Source organism: Coffea eugenioides, chromosome 7, assembly GCF_003713205.1.
Source record: "Coffea eugenioides isolate CCC68of chromosome 7, Ceug_1.0, whole genome shotgun sequence".
NCBI lineage: Eukaryota > Viridiplantae > Streptophyta > Magnoliopsida > Gentianales > Rubiaceae > Coffea > Coffea eugenioides.
Window position 1 is genome coordinate 37,892,378 of NC_040041.1, and position 26,959 is coordinate 37,919,336.

The following is a 26,959-nucleotide window of genomic DNA, read 5'->3' on the forward strand; positions in this document are numbered from 1 at the left end:
TTTTCCCCAATTTATTTGATGAACTAGGGCTTGTGGAAATTCTGCCCAAATTGTTGTAAGATGCTTATATGTTGCAATTGAAGTTTTATAAGGTGTTGTGGTAGTGATTAGACCAAGAAATTAAGGAAAGTTGCACTAGAAACTCAAAATTCCAAAATCTGGAAAATTTTCCCAACATTCTGTCCGAATTTGTATCTGTGTGTTAGAGGCCGAATTGGCCTTAGCTCAAAGAAGAAAAGTTGTAGAGAATGGAATTTTATAGGTGCCTACAAAATTTCAACTCAATCGGAGCAACGTAGGACGTGAAAGGTCCAAAATACCCTTACTGTTCTAAGTATTTCCCAGCAGTCCGTTTCTTCAGTTAAGTCCAGTTTATCACGTTTTTTGACCAGGATCCATTCTGATTTAGCTCTGGCCCAAAACATGAAAGTTGTAGTGTTCTGAAGTAGCTTTAAAATGCCTCTAAGAACACCTGATTCGGACTTGTATACACTGAGTTATGTCCATTACAGTGTTCTGCGATTAAACAGCCGACGAATTGGTTTCTGGTTTAGTAATTCGAGAATTTGACCAAGTTACATTAGAAACTGGATTAAGTGACCTTCATGAACATTGTAGCCCTAAGTCTTAGCTTCGAAACGGCATAGGTTGCGTCTTAATCCGATAAGCGTAGCATCGGATAAGTTATTTCCGCATTCGTACGTCAAATCTGTCTTGTGCTAAGTTGAATTTCTGCAATTGTTATCATTGTAAATCTTGTTATTATGATATTGTGAGCCTATGGAACGGCTCTTGACATAAAATGCTGATATGTATGATGTTGGGTTGTGTTTGAGAAAAACAATGAAGCCTAAATGGCTGGAAAATTAGGTAAACACAAAGGGCATGCTGCCCGAATTTTTACTTGAGGACTAGAGAACTACTTGCAACTTGAGTAAGGGTTAAGAGTGATTACTGCTTGAACCATCTAGGGTACTTGGGTCTTCTTGTTCCGAGGTATATGAGTAAAGACTTGGCCAAACTTGTACCCTTGGAAAATGAAATAATGATTGCTCGAAGTACGTTTTCCTTGTACTCTCGACTCACATGACAATTTCAAGTATAAATGTTACAAAGCTTTATCGTTTAAAAAGCGAGCAAGTGTTTCATGACTACTGTCCGAGTGAATTTCAATTTCTTGATTCTTATTGAACGAAATGTCTAAGTTTCGAACTCTAGTCATGTTTCAAAGTTCTCAAATTGAGTTTTATCGCAGATTTGGACTCCGAACTCGGAGTATAACCTGAAAGTGACCAGTAAAAGCACTATATCTTTTGGTGAGTGCTTTCAAATACTGAATTGAACTTGATACTTGTACTTGATACGTGCCAATATGATTACATGTCACATGCGTGAATTGTTAGGGCAAGAGTGTACTTTATCGCACTTGCCCTTACATGATATACACTTGTTTATTGTTGCAATTGACTTGACATACTTGTTATGATGCGCGCACTTCCTGGAATTCCAGACACCCTGTGGCGAGTTACTCTAGTCGGGCCGGCAGGGGCTTGGTCGATTGGGTAACGAGCCCTGGGTCTCTTGCTTTGTCGAGTGGAGTGATATCTCCTCGACTAATCGGTATACTCGAGTATTACCACCCGTGTTTACTGAGGATTTTGGGCCCAGTAGGGGGTGTGAATGGCGGACGGAGAGTAGTGTAAGTGGTGTTCTACTGGATTGGTTCCTTTACTTGAAAGTTGACGGAGTGTCAACTACTATGTGATCAAGCTCCTGATGATGAATGGAAGTTGGCTCCTGAGAGCCATCCGTATCCTTATGCTTTGGAATGATTATTGTTTATTGGATTATAGTGTCTTCTGAAAACTTTTACACTCGCTCATTTTGAGATTGCTACTTGAAGTGTTATTGCTCACTTTTATGAACTCTTCATGCTCGTTACTGTCCTATATCGAAAACTTGTACTTATAAATAATGGTCAATTTGCTATTTGGAACCTCACTGGGCTTTTAGCTCATACCACGCTATTTGTTTTCCTTACAGGGGGTACGAGTGACGCGTGAGACTTGTAAAAGACTAGCGTAGCCTTTTGTTTTGACTTTTGACTTTTGGTCTTGTACTCGCGCTATTCCTCGAATGGAACATGTTGTACTTGGATTGTATACGTTTTGAACTAGTGGTGTATTGAGGCTTTGTACCTCGATTTCTATCAATGTAAATTATAAGCTTGAATTGTGAATGTTATTTATGGTTCATGGATGTGTGTACATGACTCGATTGAGATAGTGAGTGAGTCCTGGCGAGAGCTGGGCAGGCGGTCCGCCGAACCCTTTGGTACGCCTTAGGGGGAGGTGGGGTCGTCACAGATGGTATCAGAGCTCTTATTGAGCTCGTGCCGGGAGAGGGTTCTCGGACTGTGGGGATTGACTTGTTAAGTATGGAACAATTGTCTATTGTTGGGGACCTTAGATATGTATGTTGGGTAGGAATCTCTAATAGGGTGATTTGCTCTTGAGCCTGGCCAGCTTGAGTGGTGAATTATCATATTTTCGGATTCTTGTCCCCGAATACCAAAGAGTGACATCTTTACGCTCAGTTGAGATCTCGTGTAATATTCGGATAAGTTTGGATGGTGAAAGCAAAGGCACAGGGAATACGAATAGTCTGGACTTGAAAAAAATATTGAAGATATTTATGGGATTTGGGATCCTTCTTATTCACGTGTTTCGAGCCTTGATTAAGTGTAGTGCCTGAGCGATACCTAGGGTTAATGCTCTATAAGTTATGTGACTTGTTTTGATCAAATGTGTTGTATTGCCTTGTTTTATGATTTAGAGGGGTTTATGATTTGCAATATTCTGTTTTATGTTGTTTATATTTATATAGTTACTTAGTGGTTATATTCTATCATTAATTAGTTGGTTATATTGCTATAGTTGGTTAGCTGCGAAACATGGAGGATAAAAGAAGTCGGACCAAGAAAGCTAACCGAGAACGCGGTTCTAGGCGAGGCCGTGAGGGTGAACAAGTACAGGAACCGGTGCCTGAACCGAGAGAGGAGAGGGAGGCAGCGGTTGAGCAGCAACCTGAACCCCAGACTGTCGGGGGAGATCAGGTGGCTACTGCCATTCAACAGATGACTAATATTCTGGCTCGGTTAGTGGAACAACAGGGTCAAGTCCCTGTAAACCAACCTAGAGACCCTGATATGGGGCAGGATAGAGCTTTGGAGAGATTCCAAAAGTTCTCCCCACCCAAGTTTTTAGGAGGGCCAGACGCGTATGAGGCTGAGAAATGGCTGGAGGCCATGATAAATATCTTTGCTGCCCTAAACTATACTGAGGAGAGACAAGTCCAATTTGCTGTATTTCAGTTTGAAGGGCCAGCTAGGGCTTGGTGGAATGTAGTGAGGGCCAAGTGGGAGAGAGAGGGAACTGCCTGGACTTGGCTAAATTTTGTACGGGACTTCAACGAAAAATACCTTCCACCCATCGTCCAGGAGAAGAGAGAGGACGAATTCATCAAACTCCGTCAGGGGATGTTGAGTGTAACTGAGTATGAGACTCAGTTTACAAAGTTGTCCAAATTTGCTCCCGAACTGATAGCTACGGAACAAAGAAAAGTACGAAGGTTCATACAAGGACTGAACGTGGAGTTACAAGAAGCCTTAGCGGCGGTCCAAATTAATACATTCACAGAGGTTCTGGAGAAAGCCTTGAGGATAGAGACTGCTAGGGCACAAGTGAGAGTTTTCCATGCAAAAAGGAGAGGTGCGCCTGGTGGAAGTCAAAGGCAAGGACAAAGTGATTTAGATATGCCACCTTCTAAGATAGGTCGAGAAGATGGTAGTGAGAAAATTTCAAGGACGTCTAAGGAAAGTACTCCAAGAGGAGCTTCGCGTGGCTGGGGCCAAGCAAGAGGTGCCTCACAAGGAGGTCAGACCTCAACCCCTCAAGTACCTTGCGGGTACTGTGGGAAGGCCAATCACGTGGAGAGTGATTGTTGGCGAAAGGCGGGAAAATGTTTATGGTGTGGTAGCACCGAACACCAGCTTGCAACCTGTCCCCGTAGATCACGCCTAAACCCTGAACAAGCAAGTGTAGGAGGGACTAAGCCAAGAGTGCCAGCTAGAGCGTATGCCTTGAACCAACAGGCAGTACCTGAACCAACAGAGATAGTAGAAGGTACGATTCGTGATTTCTATTGTTTCTCTAAGTTTTGGCTATAGTGAGACCTGAGAGCCGGAAATGAATATATAAGGAAAGTACCCTACGTTATTCGAAGTGCATGTATGAATTTCGAGGTCGAAATTCTTTTAAGGGGGAGAGAATGTGAGGACTCGCAAATTCCTCGTATTTTTCCTCAAAAATACCCTTTTATTTGAAAATTAGTATTTATCAAAGGCCACTACCCAAATATTTCACACTAAGAGTAAATAGACCTAGAAAATAGGGTTTTACGCTTCAGTTTTAAGTTTGGAGCAAAATTAGGGTTTTCGCGATTTTTCGCCGGATGAATTTTCGGTACAGAGTAAGAATTAATTTGGGGATTAAAAGTGACTTTTAAGTGAGAAATAAGATGTGACTAGTGGCAATGGTATAAGGTTAGTGAATGGGAAGTGAAAAACCTAGTACGTGAGTTTTTAAGAAAAACGGCGCGATCCGGCGGGTCCCGCGCATTACCGATTGAACGCACTGCTTGACCACCATTTTTCTTACCCAACAAGTTTGTTGACTTTTGTACATAATATCTTCTTAAATTACAGCAAGGTTGACCGAAATTAGTGGCCAAGAATGGCAAGAAAGAAAGAGAAAAAAAAGAGGTGGTGGTGGTGACACTTGTCACCACCTCATGGCTTCTTAACCAAGACCATTACCATCCATTTAACTCCAACACTTAGCCAATTTCTTCTTCATTTCTGCTGGTGCTGGCCGTGAGAAGCAAGAAGAAAAACCCAAAGGAAAACATTCCATTTCATCATCAAATCCAACAACTTAGTGAGAAAACAAACAAAGTAAACCGATTAAACTTGTCCTTGAGTGATTAGCTAGTGGCTTGTGGTGTGATTTTTGAAAGAGAAAGCTTGGGCTACTTGTAGTGACTTCTAGTCAAGGTAAGAGAGCTTATCTCTCTAAGTTTTACTTTCAATTTTGTTAAATTAAGCTTGGCAACTTGCTCTTGTGGTGAGATCATGGATGATGAGCATGTTTTAGTAGTTTTCCCCAATTTATTTGATGAACTAGGGCTTGTGGAAATTCTGCCCAAATTGTTGTAAGATGCTTATATGTTGCAATTGAAGTTTTATAAGGTGTTGTGGTAGTGATTAGACCAAGAAATTAAGGAAAGTTGCACTAGAAACTCAAAATTCCAAAATCTGGAAAATTTTCCCAACATTCTGTCCGAATTTGTATCTGTGTGTTAGAGGCCGAATTGGCCTTAGCTCAAAGAAGAAAAGTTGTAGAGAATGGAATTTTATAGGTGCCTACAAAATTTCAACTCAATCGGAGCAACGTAGGACGTGAAAGGTCCAAAATACCCTTACTGTTCTAAGTATTTCCCAGCAGTCCGTTTCTTCAGTTAAGTCCAGTTTATCACGTTTTTTGACCAGGATCCATTCTGATTTAGCTCTGGGCCAAAACATGAAAGTTGTAGTGTTCTGAAGTAGCTTTAAAATGCCTCTAAGAACACCTGATTCGGACTTGTATACACTGAGTTATGTCCATTACAGTGTTCTGCGATTAAACAGCCGACGAATTGGTTTCTGGTTTAGTAATTCGAGAATTTGACCAAGTTACATTAGAAACTGGATTAAGTGACCTTCATGAACATTGTAGCCCTAAGTCTTAGCTTCGAAACGGCATAGGTTGCGTCTTAATCCGATAAGCGTAGCATCGGATAAGTTATTTCCGCATTCGTACGTCAAATCTGTCTTGTGCTAAGTTGAATTTCTGCAATTGTTATCATTGTAAATCTTGTTATTATGATATTGTGAGCCTATGGAACGGCTCTTGACATAAATGCTGATATGTATGATGTTGGGTTGTGTTTGAGAAAAACAATGAAGCCTAAATGGCTGGAAAATTAGGTAAACACAAAGGGCATGCTGCCCGAATTTTTACTTGAGGACTAGAGAACTACTTGCAACTTGAGTAAGGGTTAAGAGTGATTACTGCTTGAACCATCTAGGGTACTTGGGTCTTCTTGTTCCGAGGTATATGAGTAAAGACTTGGCCAAACTTGTACCCTTGGGAAATGAAATAATGATTGCTCGAAGTACGTTTTCCTTGTACTCTCGACTCACATGACAATTTCAAGTATAAATGTTACAAAGCTTTATCGTTTAAAAAGCGAGCAAGTGTTTCATGACTACTGTCCGAGTGAATTTCAATTTCTTGATTCTTATTGAACGAAACGTCTAAGTTTCGAACTCTAGTCATGTTTCAAAGTTCTCAAATTGAGTTTTATCGCAGATTTGGACTCCGAACTCGGAGTATAACCTGAAAGTGACCAGTAAAAGCACTATATCTTTTGGTGAGTGCTTTCAAATACTGAATTGAACTTGATACTTGTACTTGATACGTGCCAATATGATTACATGTCACATGCGTGAATTGTTAGGGCAAGAGTGTACTTTATCGCACTTGCCCTTACATGATATACACTTGTTTATTGTTGCAATTGACTTGACATACTTGTTATGATGCGCGCACTTCCTGGAATTCCAGACACCCTGTGGCGAGTTACTCTAGTCGGGCCGGCAGGGGCTTGGTCGATTGGGTAACGAGCCCTGGGTCTCTTGCTTTGTCGAGTGGAGTGATATCTCCTCGACTAATCGGTATACTCGAGTATTACCACCCGTGTTTACTGAGGATTTTGGGCCCAGTAGGGGGTGTGAATGGCGGACGGAGAGTAGTGTAAGTGGTGTTCTACTGGATTGGTTCCTTTACTTGAAAGTTGACGGAGTGTCAACTACTATGTGATCAAGCTCCTGATGATGAATGGAAGTTGGCTCCTGAGAGCCATCCGTATCCTTATGCTTTGGAATGATTATTGTTTATTGGATTATAGTGTCTTCTGAAAACTTTTACACTCGCTCATTTTGAGATTGCTACTTGAAGTGTTATTGCTCACTTTTATGAACTCTTCATGCTCGTTACTGTCCTATATCGAAAACTTGTACTTATAAATAATGGTCAATTTGCTATTTGGAACCTCACTGGGCTTTTAGCTCATACCACGCTATTTGTTTTCCTTACAGGGGGTACGAGTGACGCGTGAGACTTGTAAAAGACTAGCGTAGCCTTTTGTTTTGACTTTTGACTTTTGGTCTTGTACTCGCGCTATTCCTCGAATGGAACATGTTGTACTTGGATTGTATACGTTTTGAACTAGTGGTGTATTGAGGCTTTGTACCTCGATTTCTATCAATGTAAATTATAAGCTTGAATTGTGAATGTTATTTATGGTTCATGGATGTGTGTACATGACTCGATTGAGATAGTGAGTGAGTCCTGGCGAGAGCTGGGCAGGCGGTCCGCCGAACCCTTTGGTACGCCTTAGGGGGAGGTGGGGTCGTCACAGATGGTATCAGAGCTCTTATTGAGCTCGTGCCGGGAGAGGGTTCTCGGACTGTGGGGATTGACTTGTTAAGTATGGAACAATTGTCTATTGTTGGGGACCTTAGATATGTATGTTGGGTAGGAATCTCTAATAGGGTGATTTGCTCTTGAGCCTGGCCAGCTTGAGTGGTGAATTATCATATTTTCGGATTCTTGTCCCCGAATACCAAAGAGTGACATCTTTACGCTCAGTTGAGATCTCGTGTAATATTCGGATAAGTTTGGATGGTGAAAGCAAAGGCACAGGGAATACGAATAGTCTGGACTTGAAAAAAATATTGAAGATATTTATGGGATTTGGGATCCTTCTTATTCACGTGTTTCGAGCCTTGATTAAGTGTAGTGCCTGAGCGATACCTAGGGTTAATGCTCTATAAGTTATGTGACTTGTTTTGATCAAATGTGTTGTATTGCCTTGTTTTATGATTTAGAGGGGTTTATGATTTGCAATATTCTGTTTTATGTTGTTTATATTTATATAGTTACTTAGTGGTTATATTCTATCATTAATTAGTTGGTTATATTGCTATAGTTGGTTAGCTGCGAAACATGGAGGATAAAAGAAGTCGGACCAAGAAAGCTAACCGAGAACGCGGTTCTAGGCGAGGCCGTGAGGGTGAACAAGTACAGGAACCGGTGCCTGAACCGAGAGAGGAGAGGGAGGCAGCGGTTGAGCAGCAACCTGAACCCCAGACTGTCGGGGGAGATCAGGTGGCTACTGCCATTCAACAGATGACTAATATTCTGGCTCGGTTAGTGGAACAACAGGGTCAAGTCCCTGTAAACCAACCTAGAGACCCTGATATGGGGCAGGATAGAGCTTTGGAGAGATTCCAAAAGTTCTCCCCACCCAAGTTTTTAGGAGGGCCAGACGCGTATGAGGCTGAGAAATGGCTGGAGGCCATGATAAATATCTTTGCTGCCCTAAACTATACTGAGGAGAGACAAGTCCAATTTGCTGTATTTCAGTTTGAAGGGCCAGCTAGGGCTTGGTGGAATGTAGTGAGGGCCAAGTGGGAGAGAGAGGGAACTGCCTGGACTTGGCTAAATTTTGTACGGGACTTCAACGAAAAATACCTTCCACCCATCGTCCAGGAGAAGAGAGAGGACGAATTCATCAAACTCCGTCAGGGGATGTTGAGTGTAACTGAGTATGAGACTCAGTTTACAAAGTTGTCCAAATTTGCTCCCGAACTGATAGCTACGGAACAAAGAAAAGTACGAAGGTTCATACAAGGACTGAACGTGGAGTTACAAGAAGCCTTAGCGGCGGTCCAAATTAATACATTCACAGAGGTTCTGGAGAAAGCCTTGAGGATAGAGACTGCTAGGGCACAAGTGAGAGCTTTCCATGCAAAAAGGAGAGGTGCGCCTGGTGGAAGTCAAAGGCAAGGACAAAGTGATTTAGATATGCCACCTTCTAAGATAGGTCGAGAAGATGGTAGTGAGAAAATTTCAAGGACGTCTAAGGAAAGTACTCCAAGAGGAGCTTCGCGTGGCTGGGGCCAAGCAAGAGGTGCCTCACAAGGAGGTCAGACCTCAACCCCTCAAGTACCTTGCGGGTACTGTGGGAAGGCCAATCACGTGGAGAGTGATTGTTGGCGAAAGGCGGGAAAATGTTTATGGTGTGGTAGCACCGAACACCAGCTTGCAACCTGTCCCCGTAGATCACGCCTAAACCCTGAACAAGCAAGTGTAGGAGGGACTAAGCCAAGAGTGCCAGCTAGAGCGTATGCCTTGAACCAACAGGCAGTACCTGAACCAACAGAGATAGTAGAAGGTACGATTCGTGATTTCTATTGTTTCTCTAAGTTTTGGCTATAGTGAGACCTGAGAGCCGGAAATGAATATATAAGGAAAGTACCCTACGTTATTCGAAGTGCATGTATGAATTTCGAGGTCGAAATTCTTTTAAGGGGGAGAGAATGTGAGGACTCGCAAATTCCTCGTATTTTTCCTCAAAAATACCCTTTTATTTGAAAATTAGTATTTATCAAAGGCCACTACCCAAATATTTCACACTAAGAGTAAATAGACCTAGAAAATAGGGTTTTACGCTTCAGTTTTAAGTTTGGAGCAAAATTAGGGTTTTCGCGATTTTCCGCCGGATGAATTTTCGGTACAGAGTAAGAATTAATTTGGGGATTAAAAGTGACTTTTAAGTGAGAAATAAGATGTGACTAGTGGCAATGGTATAAGGTTAGTGAATGGGAAGTGAAAAACCTAGTACGTGAGTTTTTAAGAAAAACGGCGCGATCCGGCGGGTCCCGCGCATTACCGATTGAACGCACTGCTTGACCACCATTTTTCTTACCCAACAAGTTTGTTGACTTTTGTACATAATATCTTCTTAAATTACAGCAAGGTTGACCGAAATTAGTGGCCAAGAATGGCAAGAAAGAAAGAGAAAAAAAAGAGGTGGTGGTGGTGACACTTGTCACCACCTCATGGCTTCTTAACCAAGACCATTACCATCCATTTAACTCCAACACTTAGCCAATTTCTTCTTCATTTCTGCTGGTGCTGGCCGTGAGAAGCAAGAAGAAAAACCCAAAGGAAAACATTCCATTTCATCATCAAATCCAACAACTTAGTGAGAAAACAAACAAAGTAAACCGATTAAACTTGTCCTTGAGTGATTAGCTAGTGGCTTGTGGTGTGATTTTTGAAAGAGAAAGCTTGGGCTACTTGTAGTGACTTCTAGTCAAGGTAAGAGAGCTTATCTCTCTAAGTTTTACTTTCAATTTTGTTAAATTAAGCTTGGCAACTTGCTCTTGTGGTGAGATCATGGATGATGAGCATGTTTTAGTAGTTTTCCCCAATTTATTTGATGAACTAGGGCTTGTGGAAATTCTGCCCAAATTGTTGTAAGATGCTTATATGTTGCAATTGAAGTTTTATAAGGTGTTGTGGTAGTGATTAGACCAAGAAATTAAGGAAAGTTGCACTAGAAACTCAAAATTCCAAAATCTGGAAAATTTTCCCAACATTCTGTCCGAATTTGTATCTGTGTGTTAGAGGCCGAATTGGCCTTAGCTCAAAGAAGAAAAGTTGTAGAGAATGGAATTTTATAGGTGCCTACAAAATTTCAACTCAATCGGAGCAACGTAGGACGTGAAAGGTCCAAAATACCCTTACTGTTCTAAGTATTTCCCAGCAGTCCGTTTCTTCAGTTAAGTCCAGTTTATCACGTTTTTTGACCAGGATCCATTCTGATTTAGCTCTGGGCCAAAACATGAAAGTTGTAGTGTTCTGAAGTAGCTTTAAAATGCCTCTAAGAACACCTGATTCGGACTTGTATACACTGAGTTATGTCCATTACAGTGTTCTGCGATTAAACAGCCGACGAATTGGTTTCTGGTTTAGTAATTCGAGAATTTGACCAAGTTACATTAGAAACTGGATTAAGTGACCTTCATGAACATTGTAGCCCTAAGTCTTAGCTTCGAAACGGCATAGGTTGCGTCTTAATCCGATAAGCGTAGCATCGGATAAGTTATTTCCGCATTCGTACGTCAAATCTGTCTTGTGCTAAGTTGAATTTCTGCAATTGTTATCATTGTAAATCTTGTTATTATGATATTGTGAGCCTATGGAACGGCTCTTGACATAAATTGCTGATATGTATGATGTTGGGTTGTGTTTGAGAAAAACAATGAAGCCTAAATGGCTGGAAAATTAGGTAAACACAAAGGGCATGCTGCCCGAATTTTTACTTGAGGACTAGAGAACTACTTGCAACTTGAGTAAGGGTTAAGAGTGATTACTGCTTGAACCATCTAGGGTACTTGGGTCTTCTTGTTCCGAGGTATATGAGTAAAGACTTGGCCAAACTTGTACCCTTGGGAAATGAAATAATGATTGCTCGAAGTACGTTTTCCTTGTACTCTCGACTCACATGACAATTTCAAGTATAAATGTTACAAAGCTTTATCGTTTAAAAAGCGAGCAAGTGTTTCATGACTACTGTCCGAGTGAATTTCAATTTCTTGATTCTTATTGAACGAAACGTCTAAGTTTCGAACTCTAGTCATGTTTCAAAGTTCTCAAATTGAGTTTTATCGCAGATTTGGACTCCGAACTCGGAGTATAACCTGAAAGTGACCAGTAAAAGCACTATATCTTTTGGTGAGTGCTTTCAAATACTGAATTGAACTTGATACTTGTACTTGATACGTGCCAATATGATTACATGTCACATGCGTGAATTGTTAGGGCAAGAGTGTACTTTATCGCACTTGCCCTTACATGATATACACTTGTTTATTGTTGCAATTGACTTGACATACTTGTTATGATGCGCGCACTTCCTGGAATTCCAGACACCCTGTGGCGAGTTACTCTAGTCGGGCCGGCAGGGGCTTGGTCGATTGGGTAACGAGCCCTGGGTCTCTTGCTTTGTCGAGTGGAGTGATATCTCCTCGACTAATCGGTATACTCGAGTATTACCACCCGTGTTTACTGAGGATTTTGGGCCCAGTAGGGGGTGTGAATGGTGGACGGAGAGTAGTGTAAGTGGTGTTCTACTGGATTGGTTCCTTTACTTGAAAGTTGACGGAGTGTCAACTACTATGTGATCAAGCTCCTGATGATGAATGGAAGTTGGCTCCTGAGAGCCATCCGTATCCTTATGCTTTGGAATGATTATTGTTTATTGGATTATAGTGTCTTCTGAAAACTTTTACACTCGCTCATTTTGAGATTGCTACTTGAAGTGTTATTGCTCATTTTTATGAACTCTTCATGCTCGTTACTGTCCTATATCGAAAACTTGTACTTATAAATAATGGTCAATTTGCTATTTGGAACCTCACTGGGCTTTTAGCTCATACCACGCTATTTGTTTTCCTTACAGGGGGTACGAGTGACGCGTGAGACTTGTAAAAGACTAGCGTAGCCTTTTGTTTTGACTTTTGACTTTTGGTCTTGTACTCGCGCTATTCCTCGAATGGAACATGTTGTACTTGGATTGTATACGTTTTGAACTAGTGGTGTATTGAGGCTTTGTACCTCGATTTCTATCAATGTAAATTATAAGCTTGAATTGTGAATGTTATTTATGGTTCATGGATGTGTGTACATGACTCGATTGAGATAGTGAGTGAGTCCTGGCGAGAGCTGGGCAGGCGGTCCGCCGAACCCTTTGGTACGCCTTAGGGGGAGGTGGGGTCGTCACAATACTTATTATTGTATCAGCATTGTTACGAGAAATTCTAAATTAGCAAAATGGGCAAAATAAAAGAAGTTATGAATTGGCAGTTCATGTATAGCCCAATGACGGTGAATAAAATTCGAAGTGCTTGGATAGCAAATTATCTCAAATAATATTTCGCTTCTATCATAAACACATTTTCTAACCCATCTTTTTATATTTCTAACTATTATTTTATCTCATATACATCACATTACAAAAAATACTACAGTAATTATTTCAAATAATAATCTATCCAAACAAACTAAATTATTTCTTGTTAATGTGATTTCATATGGAACTGAGCCGTTTAGAGATGAATGGTACATTAATTGTTGAATCAATGACTGCATCTACTATGTAATATTAATATGTTGAATGCCCTAATGGTTGATTGTTAATTTTTGCAATCCATCCATTTTGTCTATATATAGATACACAAAATGAAACGAGTTTAAGATAGAGAGCACAGAATTTATTAAGAGAAATATCTGTACAATCAACAAAATCACGAGAGAACCAAAAATTACATGTAAGATGAACCAGATAAAGTAAGATGAAGTCAGAATTTCCTGCTTTTTTAGAACCAGATAAAATAAGATGAAGTCAGAATTTGCTACGTTTTTAAACCATGAATAGAGAGGAATTCATATAATACCATCTAGGCTTGCAAATTGGAATTACAACACAATTGGTTTGTTTTATTTCGTGCCTTCCATGGAGGAACTTTTATGGAGTTCCTGTATCCTCCTCTTTCCCTCAGAGCTATTAAGCCCCTCAAACCTTGGAGCTTTTGCTCAAAGGCTACATCCTTGAACTTGGCTAACTATTCTTGAGATTTTCAAGTAACAAGGGTCCAAGTAGAGGTGTGAATCATAATCCAATTATTTCGACTCATCCAAATCCGTTCATTAATAATCCAGAATTGTAAGTGACTCATAAATGGATAATTGGATATATCCATACTCATTTAAATAAATGGGTATACATGGATTGATCCAATTATATCAATTACCCAATTATGACCGTCCAAACTCGTTCAAGTCATCCATTTTGACATCTCTGTATCCAAGTGTATATATCTAGATAGTTGGAAGAAACTGCAAGTTGTACTCCTACATAATTGCCATAATTGACAACTCCACTTGAGGGATCGGTAGTGCCTCAATCATTGAAACGTAGGAATTCACCAAGAATTCAATTTATCAGCATTTAACCCTGAAAATTGCAGCGTGCATTTACTAATTGGATTGGCATTGGAAACTAATAGTTATTAAACCTCGCTCGGCCCGCAATTGCACCAATCGGCCCGGTGACTTGGGCATCAGACTGGGTCAGGTCTCTAGTTTGATCGGAGAAGAAATTGACCTTGTCAAATCTGGACAAATTCGGTTGACCTAGTGGTTCAACTAAAAACTCGTCCGATTTTTCAATTGAGCCTTTTTTTTTTTATAATTGTGGGCCTTTGTTTTTTAAACAAAAAAAAAATGCTTTCAATAAGTTTTGTACATTGGATCTTCATTTAAATATGTATTAGACTTTGCCACTTGCTTTTTTTTATTTGATAACTAAATTATTTTTAATAAACTTGTTTATTTTTTTATTATACAATTAGTCCTTTTAACTTTTAAACTGAAAATATTTGATTAGTTAGAAAATTACTTTATTCTTCAAAAAATAAAATAATGAAAAAATAATGCTATATTTTTTTAAAACAAAACTTTTTTATTCTTGATTATATTATTTATTTATTTAAAAGTACAATAAAATGAAGTTAAATCTTCTATTAATATCTATATATTTATTTTATATTTTTCTAAGTATAATAATTAGTATCTAAAAGCACTTTATTATATATTTTATGTAAATTAAAAATACTATTTTGTATTTATAAATATTAAATTAATACTCACCGATTCAACCAATGATCCATTGATCCAATCCCTCTATCGAGTTCTTACTAGGCCGGATTTCATAACTATGTGAATTAGAGTATGTGAATTCGACATTTATTGTTTGGTAAATTTTTTCTACAATCTTTAGTGAATAGAAAGCCTTGTAAAAGAGGATTTGAATTTAAAAGAAAAAAGAAAAAGAAAAAGGTAGCAGAGTGTGAAAAGTGTGAAAGACTTGACTAAAGTAAAGCATTGCATGATGCAAAACAAAAGGACGTCCTTTTCCTTTATCAATCTGTCCATTTGTTTTCCATTTTTTGCGGTGGCCACTGGCCGCTACTTCATTGTTCACTGGATTCTTGTGATCTTACATTGACCAAGTCTATGCTCAAAAGTCTGGCGCAATAATAACCTCTATTGGATTCTTATTATCTCGGATTGACCAGTCTACCCGCAAAAGTCTGAAGCAATAATGACCTTCCTGGGCCATGTCAATAGCGCTTCTGGGTGGGATTGAAGGATTTTGGGCACGGACGGTCATCAGTACGACCGTCACTGCACGGTTAAGGGTCAAGATTTACCTTTAAAATTTTGTGCGGCTGAGATTACACCATGTAACTCGATTTTCGAGTCAAGTGTGAGGTCCATCACTATCTGTTCTGAAAATATATTCTGTGAAAAAAAAGTTACATCGTGTTTAATCAATGTTACGCGCAGTGCAAAATGAGGACAACCGGCACAAACAGTTGCAGTATCCGGGATTGAAGCGGAACTTACAGTCATAGTCATTTATTTTACTTTTATTTTATTTGTGTTTTTAGGCTGATCTGACTAACTTTTAATTTTGTCCATAATTTTCATTCAACTGAGATTTAGAAATAAGCTCTGATAATTTGTTCGTTATTTTTTATTAATTTTTTGACACATTAAGTTCTAATCAACATAGCGAGGACTAATTGTCTTGTTGAAGTGTAGATATGAAATAGATTTTGAAAATTTTGCAATTGCTGTAGAAGAATAATCAAGGTAGACTCCAGTACTAAACAACATAGAGTCGTTCAACAATCAATGAACAATTCTTAAAGACCACGGTTTTTCCTGTAGTACAAGAAAAGAGGTATAAGTTCGAAATGGTAATGCGAAGTTAATCCCTCCAATAATGCAGCCAATAGCACATATCACTATTCTAATGGTCTTAACCCAACAACTACTCAAACAGATCACTATTCCAATAATGCAGCAAAGTGAAGTTAGTGCCTCCAATAATGAAGCTCATTTGTTGGGGTCACCAATAGCATCTTTCTTTGATTAAGTTTCAAGTGGAAGGAGAAAAAGTCTTGCGATATTTATCACTTCCAAACCCCACCACACAAACCAAGAAGAAAATGTGTCTTACTGGCAATGTATATGCCAAAAAGAGTCTTGACAGGTTACAAACTTACAGTTGTTAAATCATACTAAGAAAGTTGTAGAAATTTGAAATTTGGACTATAAATTTTTCTAACAGGAGCACTAATTACACTGCTAAATTATATTTAACTTACCATACAAATATACACAATGACAATTATTGTATCATCTACATCTTGACACTTTTCTAAATTAACTATACTTTTGTAAGAAACTAATACATGAAACCTCTCTTAACTACAGCCCATTGAGTACTAATTAATCATACCATACTTATATATATATATATATATATATATAGCCAGCTATGCGCTTCAAAAAATTTATTGCAGCTTGCGGTTGTTCAGTTGATCTTCACCACTTAGGTCCCATTTGGGGTTGCGGTACCTTTGGAAAAAAGGCACTTTTAGGTGTTAAAAGTACTTTGAAGTTATTTAGTAAATATCATCCTATAAGTTTAGGAGGGGAGATTTTGGTATTAAAAATACTTTTAACAAAAGCTCAAATTTAGCACTTTTAGAGTAACTTTTGTGATTTAAGAAATAAAATAATAAATTTAATTATTTTATCCTATATTATGAACTAAATAAATAATAAATATATTTCAAAATTTTCAAATTACTTATTATTCAATACAATAAGTATTTATTAAACTATATTTTTAAACAAAATATATAAAGGCACTTAATCACTCAATAAGCACTTTATTAAAAGGTCTATTAAAGAAACACTTTTCAATAAGCTACTGCAAACGGGCCCTTATTGTTCTAGTCAATGTGACAAATTCTCTTATGCTCAAACCTCCAAGTTTTCCTCTTTTTGGTCATTTCAGCTTCTCGCTGTTTCCCCACTTTGTCCACCAGGCAACAAATAAGGATATTTATAGGTTTTTCAGATCAATTCCACACTTTAATTTGCTATACCAGTTTGAATGAACCTACAAAAAGTGACTGAAAAGTAATTTTTATGTGCTTAGTCATTAAATTTCAAATACATCATGCTAACATCTTCCATTTACATATGCGGGAAGAATACTATTAAAAAAAAAAATTAACGACATCCATAAATGGGATCTGTGAGAAATAGAATGAACCAATCATGATTGGATAAGAAATTTTATCTCAGTTCGGAGCAACTATTAGACATACCTAATAGTTAGTCCATAATCAATAGAGAAGCTCTACCGAGATATTTAAGTAGTTACTTCAGAATCAAAATCAATAGAGAAACTATACATAGATATATAAGGATCCTATTTGCTCATTTACATGTTAAATGGAATCCATTTGCCATATTAAATGAAATCAAGTAGAACTCTTATATGTTCACATAAAACTTTTTCATTGATTCGGAAATAACTGCTAAACATGCTTAGTAGTTGCTCCAGAATAATGCCGAGCAACTACTACTTATACTTAGTATAGATATATAAAGATCCTAGTCCATTTGGCATGTCAAATGAAATCAAGGATCACCTTTATATGTCCACATGAAACTTTTTCATTGATTTGGAAATGACTACTAAACATGCTTAATAGTTGGTTCAAACTGGCATAAAATTTTCGAATTGGATGAATGTTGGAGCACAACGGATCTTCTGTCCCACACGCCGTGCCACTCACTGTCCCACTTTTTATTATATTGCTATTTCTTCTTCATAAATATCATGTTTTAGTTCTTTTTATTTTCTTAAGATTCAATAAGTATTAATTCAGTAAAAAATAAATACAACAGTTTCAAAAAAATAATATATAATAGAAAATTAAAAAATACAGCAGAAAATTCATAAAAAATCTCATTTTTTATGCATTTTGATTTTTTGAGTTTGTTAAATTTTGTGTATTACTGAATTAATAGTTATTGGATCTCAAGGAAACAAACAAGAACTAAAACATAATATTTATGAAGGATAAATAGCAATATAATAAAAAGTGGGACAGTGAATGATACAGGATGCGGGACAGAAGATCTGTTGCGATGTTAGAGTCTCTATTGCTACCTAGATCCCTTTGCCAAATAATTTTCACTTTTTTTCTCTTTCTCTTTTCCACTTCATCGTCTTTCTTTCCTCCTGGCTAAATTGGAATTTGGGAGTGTGAGACTAGGGGTGTTTCGCGAATCGATCCGCTCGCGATCGGCTCGAATACGAGCTCGAGTCGAGCTCGTCAATATCGAGCTCGAGTCGAGCTCGAGCTAATTAAGTCGATCTCGAGCTCGAGCTCGAGCTCAAAAACATTAAACTCGTTGGCTCGCGAGCTCAATTATATATATATTTTTTATTTTTTATTTTAATAGTAAAATTACATATATATCCCTAATATTTTATTATTTGTTAAAAAAATTATTACTTTATTCATTTTTTTAAAAAAAATTATTTTTTATTTTTTAAAAATAAAATAATAATAATAATTATTTTTTATTTTTTAAGCTCGAGTTCGAGCTCGAGCTCGACTCGAATTTGACTCGAGCTCGAGCTCGAGCTTGATATTTTGAGCTCGAGTTCGAGCTTCACAAAATTGACTCGAGTTCGGCTCGATTAGCCAAAGCTCGACTCGAGTTCGGCTCGTTTGCACCCCTATGTGAGACCCATTAAAAGTTAAGACACCAGTTACCCGCGGGTCCCATTTTGCGGATGGTGGTCCTTGTTCCTCTTTGCTAGCGCCTGGTGGGTGGTGGCCTTCGGTTTGTAGGGACCCAAAAGAATGATAGGCCTAAATTAAAATACCATCCCTATTACCTCTAAAAAGACAGAAGGGAAATAAATTTAAAAAAACCTATGTAACAAGTAGGGCTGCCCGCGTGAATGGTCCAGTGGTAGCACCTCCAACCGGTGATCACTAGGTCCCGAAATTGAGTCTCTGCTCTGCTGGATTCCTCCGCGCACATATCATGCTTGGGCCGGGTTAGGGCGCCGGGCCCGAGCTGCAGGGGATTAGTCGGGCCCCGTAAGGATTGACCCGGACACCACTATGTCTACAAAAAAAAAAAAAGAAGTAGGGCTACAAATTAATTGAGCAGCTTGAGTCAAAATTCGGCTCAATTTCGATTAATATTAAATTCGAGTTCAAAAATATTAAACTCGTTAACTCGTATGTTGATTCGCGAGTATATATATATATATATATATTTATATAATTTTATTAATAATAAAATTATATATATATTCCTAATATTTTATTAATTATTAAAAAAATATTATTTTATTTATTTTTGAAAAATAAATTAATTATTTTTTAGTTTTTCGAACTTGAGCGCCAACTTTAAATTGGTGGCTCGTCAAAGGGGTGAATTAGGTGAATTTTAAACGTGTTAAAGGGGTGCTCTTATAGCACTCGTCAAAGGAACCCTTTTTTTTAAAAAAAAAAACAATTTATACGAAAAGAAGCAACTAAATTTGAGTTAATAGTCGAACAATATTTTTCTTTTTGGAGCACAAAATCATTTTCTTTAATTGCATTCTACATTTTTAAAATAAGTTGTACCTCCGCAAATATTTAATTAGAGCTACAAGCCAGCAGCAATATTATAGGGAGAAGGCTCTGGCTGCTTCTCTGATTGATTTACATTGTGGTTCAATTAGACAATTAGTTTGAGAACCTGAAATTTGAAAACCATAATCTAACAAATTGTTTGAGTACAATATCGAAATTAACGCAGAAACCATTACATGAATGTCGTGATCTTAATGCTCACGTGACTGCAAATTTGACCTGGAAATGGGAGGAATCTATCTCCAATTTAGTCATTAAAAAAAAAAGCAACCAAATTGGTACCACTAATAAAGGACCAGATTGATCAATACCTTAGTTTCAAGGGACGAAAATGATAAATTTGACCTTGGTCTTGGTCTTTGTTTGGCAGGCACTAATGAAGTTGATGGGAGTGTGAACAAGATAATTTCATCGCTTCTGCAGTTCTGCTGCACCATATCTTCTCTGAACAAGATAGCCTCTTCCAATATTTACACCAAAAAAGTAAAAAAAAAAAGAAAGTTCCAGCCTATTTTTTGTTTGCTATTGTTAGAAGAGAAAAGTGTAGATCCTGAACTAATTTTATTCAGTGGTTAAACCAGATAGAAATCTGATATCAGAGTGAAAAGAAGATACCGGAATGGAGGTCCCCTACTTACCCATGAAAAAAAGAAAAATAATGGACGTCCCCTCCAGCAGTAACACTAGTTGCTCTGATTTTGCTTTATACGACTATCTGCAATCGCATCACATCTCCTCCAGCACTAGTGCTAGTTGCTTTGATCTCGCTTTAGATTGTCTTGCCAAGTTTCCGGTCTCCTCCAGCAATATCGACAGGGGACTCGAGTACCTGAAGAAGAAGGTAAGATTATTGAAAACCTTTTTTCTGTATGTCAAAATGTGTAGGAGGAGGAGGAACCATGAAGCGCTTTTGGAGCATGATCAGGAGCACAAAGATAATACTTTGTCTGAAAGTTTGAGACGTAGTATTATTTGCTTCAGAATTCAAGATGTGGTTATCAGGATGATTCATGATCTTCGCTCTGCTTATCTTCTATTCAAACATTCTGGTGAGTCAGATTTTGGCATCATAGATAGTGCGGCGACCAGATCCCGGGAAAATATCATACTTTTTCTTGGGACAGATGTCAAGAAATCATGCAGCATCATCTTCTTCGACTGTTACTCACCGGCAGATCCACGACTAGTTATGGATCTTATTGTGTCCCTTTCACAGACTCTGAAAGACTTTTGTTCCTGGAAGCTATTGGATATCATTAGACACAAGCTAATGCTCTTAAGGAATCTCATTGGCTTTGTGACAATGCGAGGTGTTGAGTGTATGCAACTGACAGATCTCTTCAGTCAAGTTGCAGTTTGGGCTGCACGCCTATTTTTTGTATGTCAGTTTGACGGATATGATAAACAAGTGGTCAATCAAATGGAATCCGAAATTTCTCAGCTGATACTTAAGAAGATAAATCCTCTTGATCCTCAAGTCCGAGAAACTTACATAGATGTCCTGACAGCTTCAAAGAAACAATCAAGATCATCATGTGCTTTTGCCCTTGAGGAGAATGGGTGTCCAGTTGTAGTTCAATTTGTCGAGTCTCTCCACCATTATCTTATGGATCTACCGGGATACCATGCCAGTTTTCAGGTTCCAGTTAAGGATCATATTCTAAAACTCCATCAGGGAATAAGTTACTTGAGTACCCTTCTCAAGCAAGAGGAGAAACTAGATGATGAAATGAAGGATCTTCTTGGACTTGCAGTCTGTGATGCAGGAATTCTGATCTTCTCCCTTTCTGTCAATGAAATCAAAGAAGGCTTGCCCAGGGAAACATATCTTAGGCTGTTTCATTTGCACAAAGTTCTCAAGTATATGATGGCAGATCTTGCACACAATTATCTGGTAACATCACCATATTCATCATGTAATTATCGTAGATCCAATGAGTTGGGCTGTATGGATTTTTTCCTAGAAGATCTCCAGGAACTAGTAAGGTGTGATGAGGCTGATGATTCAAATGTTGTCCGATTGGATAGAATCCAACTGGTCCACAAAGATCTCGTATTCTTAAGATCTGTCCTTGAGAATATCAAGGAGCAGCGCTTTCAGAATGGAAAACTCCAAGTTTTCTGGAGTTATGTTATGGAGGTTGCATATAAGGCAGAGTTATTGATTGACTCGACACTTGTTGGTGATAAATGTGAAGATTCTTTGGATGCTATTGCTAGAGATATAAATCTTCTGAAGATTGAAGCCCTGGAGATCCATAATGGTCAAACCCAGAGAGTTAACAAGAATTCCATTCACATAGCGTCACAACTTGCTGTCGCCGTACACAATGAGGATCTCGTGGGTCTTGATGACAAGGTGAAAACTATCATTGATCGACTTACGAGAGGATTAAAGCAGTTGGATGTTGTTCCCATTGTGGGTATGCCTGGGCTTGGTAAGACCACATTAGCCAATAAAGTTTATACTGCTTCTTCAGTTAGGTCATATTTCCATGTTCGTGGCTGGTGTTGTGTTTCTCAAACATATAGCAAGCACAGTTTGTTTGTTCAGCTTTTGTGTAGTATTCATTCTAAGAGTCCAGACGAATATCTTAAGATGGATGAAAATGATTTGGTTCAGAAGCTAAAGCAAGTTTTGCTGAGAACTAGGTATCTCCTCATTTTAGATGACTTGTGGGATGTTGAGGCATGGAATTTGTTGGAAAACTCATTGCCAAATGATGTCAATGGAAGCAGGATTCTTTTCACCAGCAGATTCCAGGATTTGTCTTTGCAATTTAAACCTGGCAGCGAGCCTTACCATCTCTGCCAACTTACTGACGAAGAGAGTTGGGCATTGCTACAGAAAAAGCTATTTGACAAAGAAGGTTGTCCTCCAGAACTAAGTGAAGTTGCATATCGAATAGCAAAAATTTGTAGGGGCTTACCCCTCACAATTGTCCTTGTTGCTGGAATTCTTGCTACTATTGCACAAGATAGTTGGGAAGAAGTTGCAAAAACTCTAAACTCTGTTGTCCTTCAGGATGAATACTGCATGAAGACAGTTGAGCTGAGTTATAGTCATTTACCGGATTATTTGAAGTCATGTTTTCTATCCTTTGCTGCATTTCAAGAAGATGGGGTTATTAGTGTCCGAAAGTTGTTATGGCTTTGGATCTCTGAAGGATTCGTGCAACAGATTGAAGGAAAGAGTTTAGAGGAAGCGGCTTACAACAACTTGATGGGTCTAATTAATAGAAGTTTAGTTGTGGCTAACAAAAAAGGAGCCATGAATGGTGCCAAAACCTGCCAACTTCATGATTTGGTACACGAGTTTTGTGTGAAAAAAGCCGAAGAAGAATGTTTTCTACATATTATTCATAGTTGGAAAGACCCTTTTGGTCTTACTGGACCAAGCAATCCCCACCGAGTTTGTGTTCATGATACCAGGAAATTGAAGAGTTGGGAGTTAATGCTACTTTTTCCCAATTTACGCTGTTTGCTCTTACTTGGAAATCAAGAGGAGGATGGGGGGATTTTGTTACCTAAACTTCTTAGAGTGTTGGATTTGGGGGTTTTGAATTTTAGGAAATCATTTCCGATGGAAGTAGTATTGCTTGTTCACTTGAGATACCTGGTGCTCTGTCGAATACGATCCATCCCATCTGCAATAGACAACCTCTCAAGGTTGAAAGTTCTTATCGTACGAGTGCCGCTTTCTGATGTTGAGCTGCCGGAAACTATTTGGAACATTAATACATTGAGTTATCTCAATATTAAGAAATTGGAATTTGCGACTTGGGGTTTCATTTTTCCAGATGGAAATCTTGAAGTATCCCCTGATTTAGATCATTTAGACACTTTAAACCTTGCAATTGATACTGCAAAAGATACTTGCAAAAGACACTTGCAAAAGATACTGAAAAAGTTACCAAGCATCCGTAGGCTAAAATGTTGGAGACCATATCGTTTACAAGCAGCTCTCAGAAATTGCGACAAGATTCTTGTGTTTGACTGTTTGAATCAACTACAATCACTTTGTTTGACTGATTTTGGTGGATATGGATTTAAATTCCCATTGAATTTGAAGAAGTTGACTCTCAAATGGAATTATCAGCCATGGAGTGAAATTTCAACAGTTGGAAAGTTGCCTCACCTTGAAGTGCTTAAATTACTGAGGAAGTCCTTTGTTGGGAAAGTATGGGTAATGAAAGAAGGGGAGTTCCCTAACCTCCGAGTCTTGCAATTGTCAGGGTTGGGCATTCGCAGATGGACCGCATCTTCTGGTAATTTTTCTCGTCTTGAGAAATTGGTCGTGCACAGCTGTTGGAATCTGGTAGAGGTCCCTTCTTGTTTAGGGGACTGTCCGACTCTTGAAATGATTGCGGTGGTAGGTTGTAGTGTGTTTGTTGTAAATTCTGTAAATCAAATTCGGCAAGAACAGATGGATGGGGGAAATGTGGTTCTAAAGATGGTGATTGAAGATAGTTCTGAACCATCTTCCTCAGAAGACGAGTCGAGTTCCCAAGAAGGATAGTCAACTCTCTCAGAAGCAGAGGAGATTTCCTCAAAAACAGAGCCCTTTTCCATTCTCGACAATGGTGAAGCATTCGTGTCCCATTCTTGTGGAGTGGGATTCCGCTCATCAGGTCAGATAAAAGCCCATTTGCATATGTTGAACCATTCATGTCTCTTTTTTTCATCTAATTATATGTTGAATCAGCTAATGATATTATTAATTCATGTTTATTGAAGCAATTTCTGGTCGCCTCCAAATTCTTTTCTTTCTTTTTTTTTTTTGTGGACCTCACGCTTCTATATAACTTTCTTATTTCATGCATTAACCAAACCAACATTAGCATGTGCATAATCTGTTTCTAAAGTCTTCTCCTTGTTCTTTTCTGGTTTAGTATTGAATAATGTTTATATAAGGATTTTTAGTCCCCATTTTGTGAAATCTTCTTCTTGTTTCAATTATATATTATATGTATGTATGTATGCATGTGCTACTTATGTGTGATTGTGCCCTCAATTGATTGATATGTTGAGACAGACCAACAAAAAAAAAAAAAAAAACTGTGTTTTGTTACTTTTCAACAGAGAAAGGGCATAGGACTTGATAGTAAAATTTTGCGTCAATGCTTGACCTTTATAATTTGCATGACATTGTTAATATGAAAAGCATGTTTCATTGACATTGAGATCTAGAAATAGTTTTAAATATCTGAAAACATGTGTCTTTCTTCACTATATTTTGCTGAAGCACAAACATTTTTATTACTCAATAAACAATATTTATTCTAAAGGAAGCAATTTTTCTTAATTTTTTTTAATGTTGCTTCATGTTTTATTTTCCAGTTAAGTGGTGAATTGCTCGAACTAATCAAAATGACAAATCAGAGAAACTAGATGACTTTTTTGGTTGGGTGATCTGTGTTCCTCTTCATTCAACTGGTGTGGTACTGCAATTATTTCTTCTCATCACACTAGAAAAGGTTGAAGACTGCGAGAGGTCCCTTCTTGTTTAGGGGAATATGGCGAGTCTGTTTCAAGTTCTGTGAAGCAAATTCAACAGCAGGGAATGGGAGCAGAGTTGAATTTCCCAGAAGCAGAGTCCTATGCCTCAGTTTTATGTATAATTATTCATGTTTCTCCTAACTTCTTACGATGGTGAAGCATTCATGTCTCTTCTTGATCTGCATATGTTTCTTGAAGCAGTATTAGTACCTTTTCAACTCTTTTGTTTGAACATGCTGCAGATATATAAATTTGTGATTTGTGATTAATCAATCCAATAATATTATCTATCAGTAATCTGTTTCTATGATGTTCTTCATGTTCTTTTCTTGTTTGAGGTTCGATATGTTTGTATTTCATCATCCCAATTTGTTGAATCTTCTTTGATGCAGCTGAAATCAATGTGATACTTAAATGTTCAAACCAGCAGAGCGATACATACAATTGTAACTTGCTTTATTTTTCCTCAATAAAGAACCATACACTCAATTTATAGATACGTTAAAAGGTACAATAACTGTTTTGCAATAAATATCAAGTGGAGACACCGAAAAAAGAAATCATACACAGATTGTGTTACATTTCAATAGAGAAATGGCATAGGAACAAAATTGAAAAATTTTGCTTCAATTGTTCTCTTATATATGGAACCCATGTTTCATTGGCAGTGAGATCTAGATAGAGCTTTGTACATCAAGCCAAGCCAAAACAGGAAAATCTGAAAACATGTAGGAATATGTTATCTTTATATGTGCCTTTCCCAAAAACTCTTGAAAAATTCCAATCCAAACAAGTTGTTAGAATTTTGAAGTTCATCTTCCATTACTGTAAAGGTTTTATTCCACTTTGCACCCTCGAAGTTCTTTTTATTTTCACTTTGCTCCTCAATGTTTTAATTACAAAACTTTACAACCCCTTTTGTTTTCTTTGCTTTTCTCTTTCTAGGAGAAATCTTAATGTCACAAGGCAAAAGGTAAAGAGAAGTTCTTAAGAGTTGAATTAAAAATCTCATAATTATCCAACTAAAATCTCCACAAGCTGAATTGGGGCTTGAGACGATACTTGTATTAATGTCATGCATTCGACTTTCGACCAATTACTAAACTTATTAAAAGAAACACCACAAGATTATGCATTGTCAAACAGAACGTACATGTGTGAACAACATATAGATTAATTTTAGTCAAATTATTAAATTGGGACTAAGAAGACCTTAGTTTAGTAACTAAGTTTGAAATCTCAAGGTTTAGAAGTTTCGGGTTCAAATCTCCTTCTCTCTCCTTACTTCTTAAATCCTACCCAATTTCTGCTTAAAAAAATAATAAAAAAAGAAATACTTCAAATTGGCAGCATGTAGAACTTTAAAATATATAAAAAGAACACAAAGTGTCAAAGTAAAACAAAAAAATCAAAATTCAAAGTGATAAGTATATTACAAGATTAAGCTTCACATTTTTTTCACAAGCTTAAACTTCACTAGTGAAAAATGAATTTAGTACTAATGCACAAAAAATGTAACTTAATCCTTTCTTTATAGAACTGCGAGCCATTTTCTACTATTTCATTTTTTGAGCTAATAAATTTATAGCCAAAAAGGGCAAAAAGTTTAAAATAAAAGAAATGAAAAGGCTTTCAAATAAATACAACCTGAAATCTTTCAACAACCACTCAACAATTTTACAACTTTCCTCTTCTTAAATCTTTGCCATTTTTATCTCTTCACCCCTTCTGAGAGTTATATTTCCTCGAGGCTTTAACTTACAAATTTCCCTTTCTCAACCACTTTGATCTACCGTCCTGATCAGGGGCGGGCCATGTAGGGTGGGCAATTGTCCCTCTCAAGTTTTCAAATAT

The 26,959-nt window shown here is 37.8% G+C and overlaps 1 protein-coding gene across 1 annotated transcript; it reads left to right on the plus strand.

The window, feature by feature from the left end:
- The first annotated feature begins 2,953 nt into the window (after positions 1 to 2,953).
- LOC113777350 (putative late blight resistance protein homolog R1B-16) lies at positions 2,954 to 24,125 on the plus strand. The gene is made up of 3 exons (XM_027322383.1): positions 2,954 to 3,304; positions 8,160 to 8,494; positions 20,492 to 24,125. The coding sequence occupies exons 1-3, from the start codon at positions 2,954 to 2,956 to the stop codon at positions 24,123 to 24,125; spliced, it is 4,320 nt and encodes a 1,439-aa protein (XP_027178184.1).
- Positions 24,126 to 26,959: the final 2,834 nt, after the last annotated feature.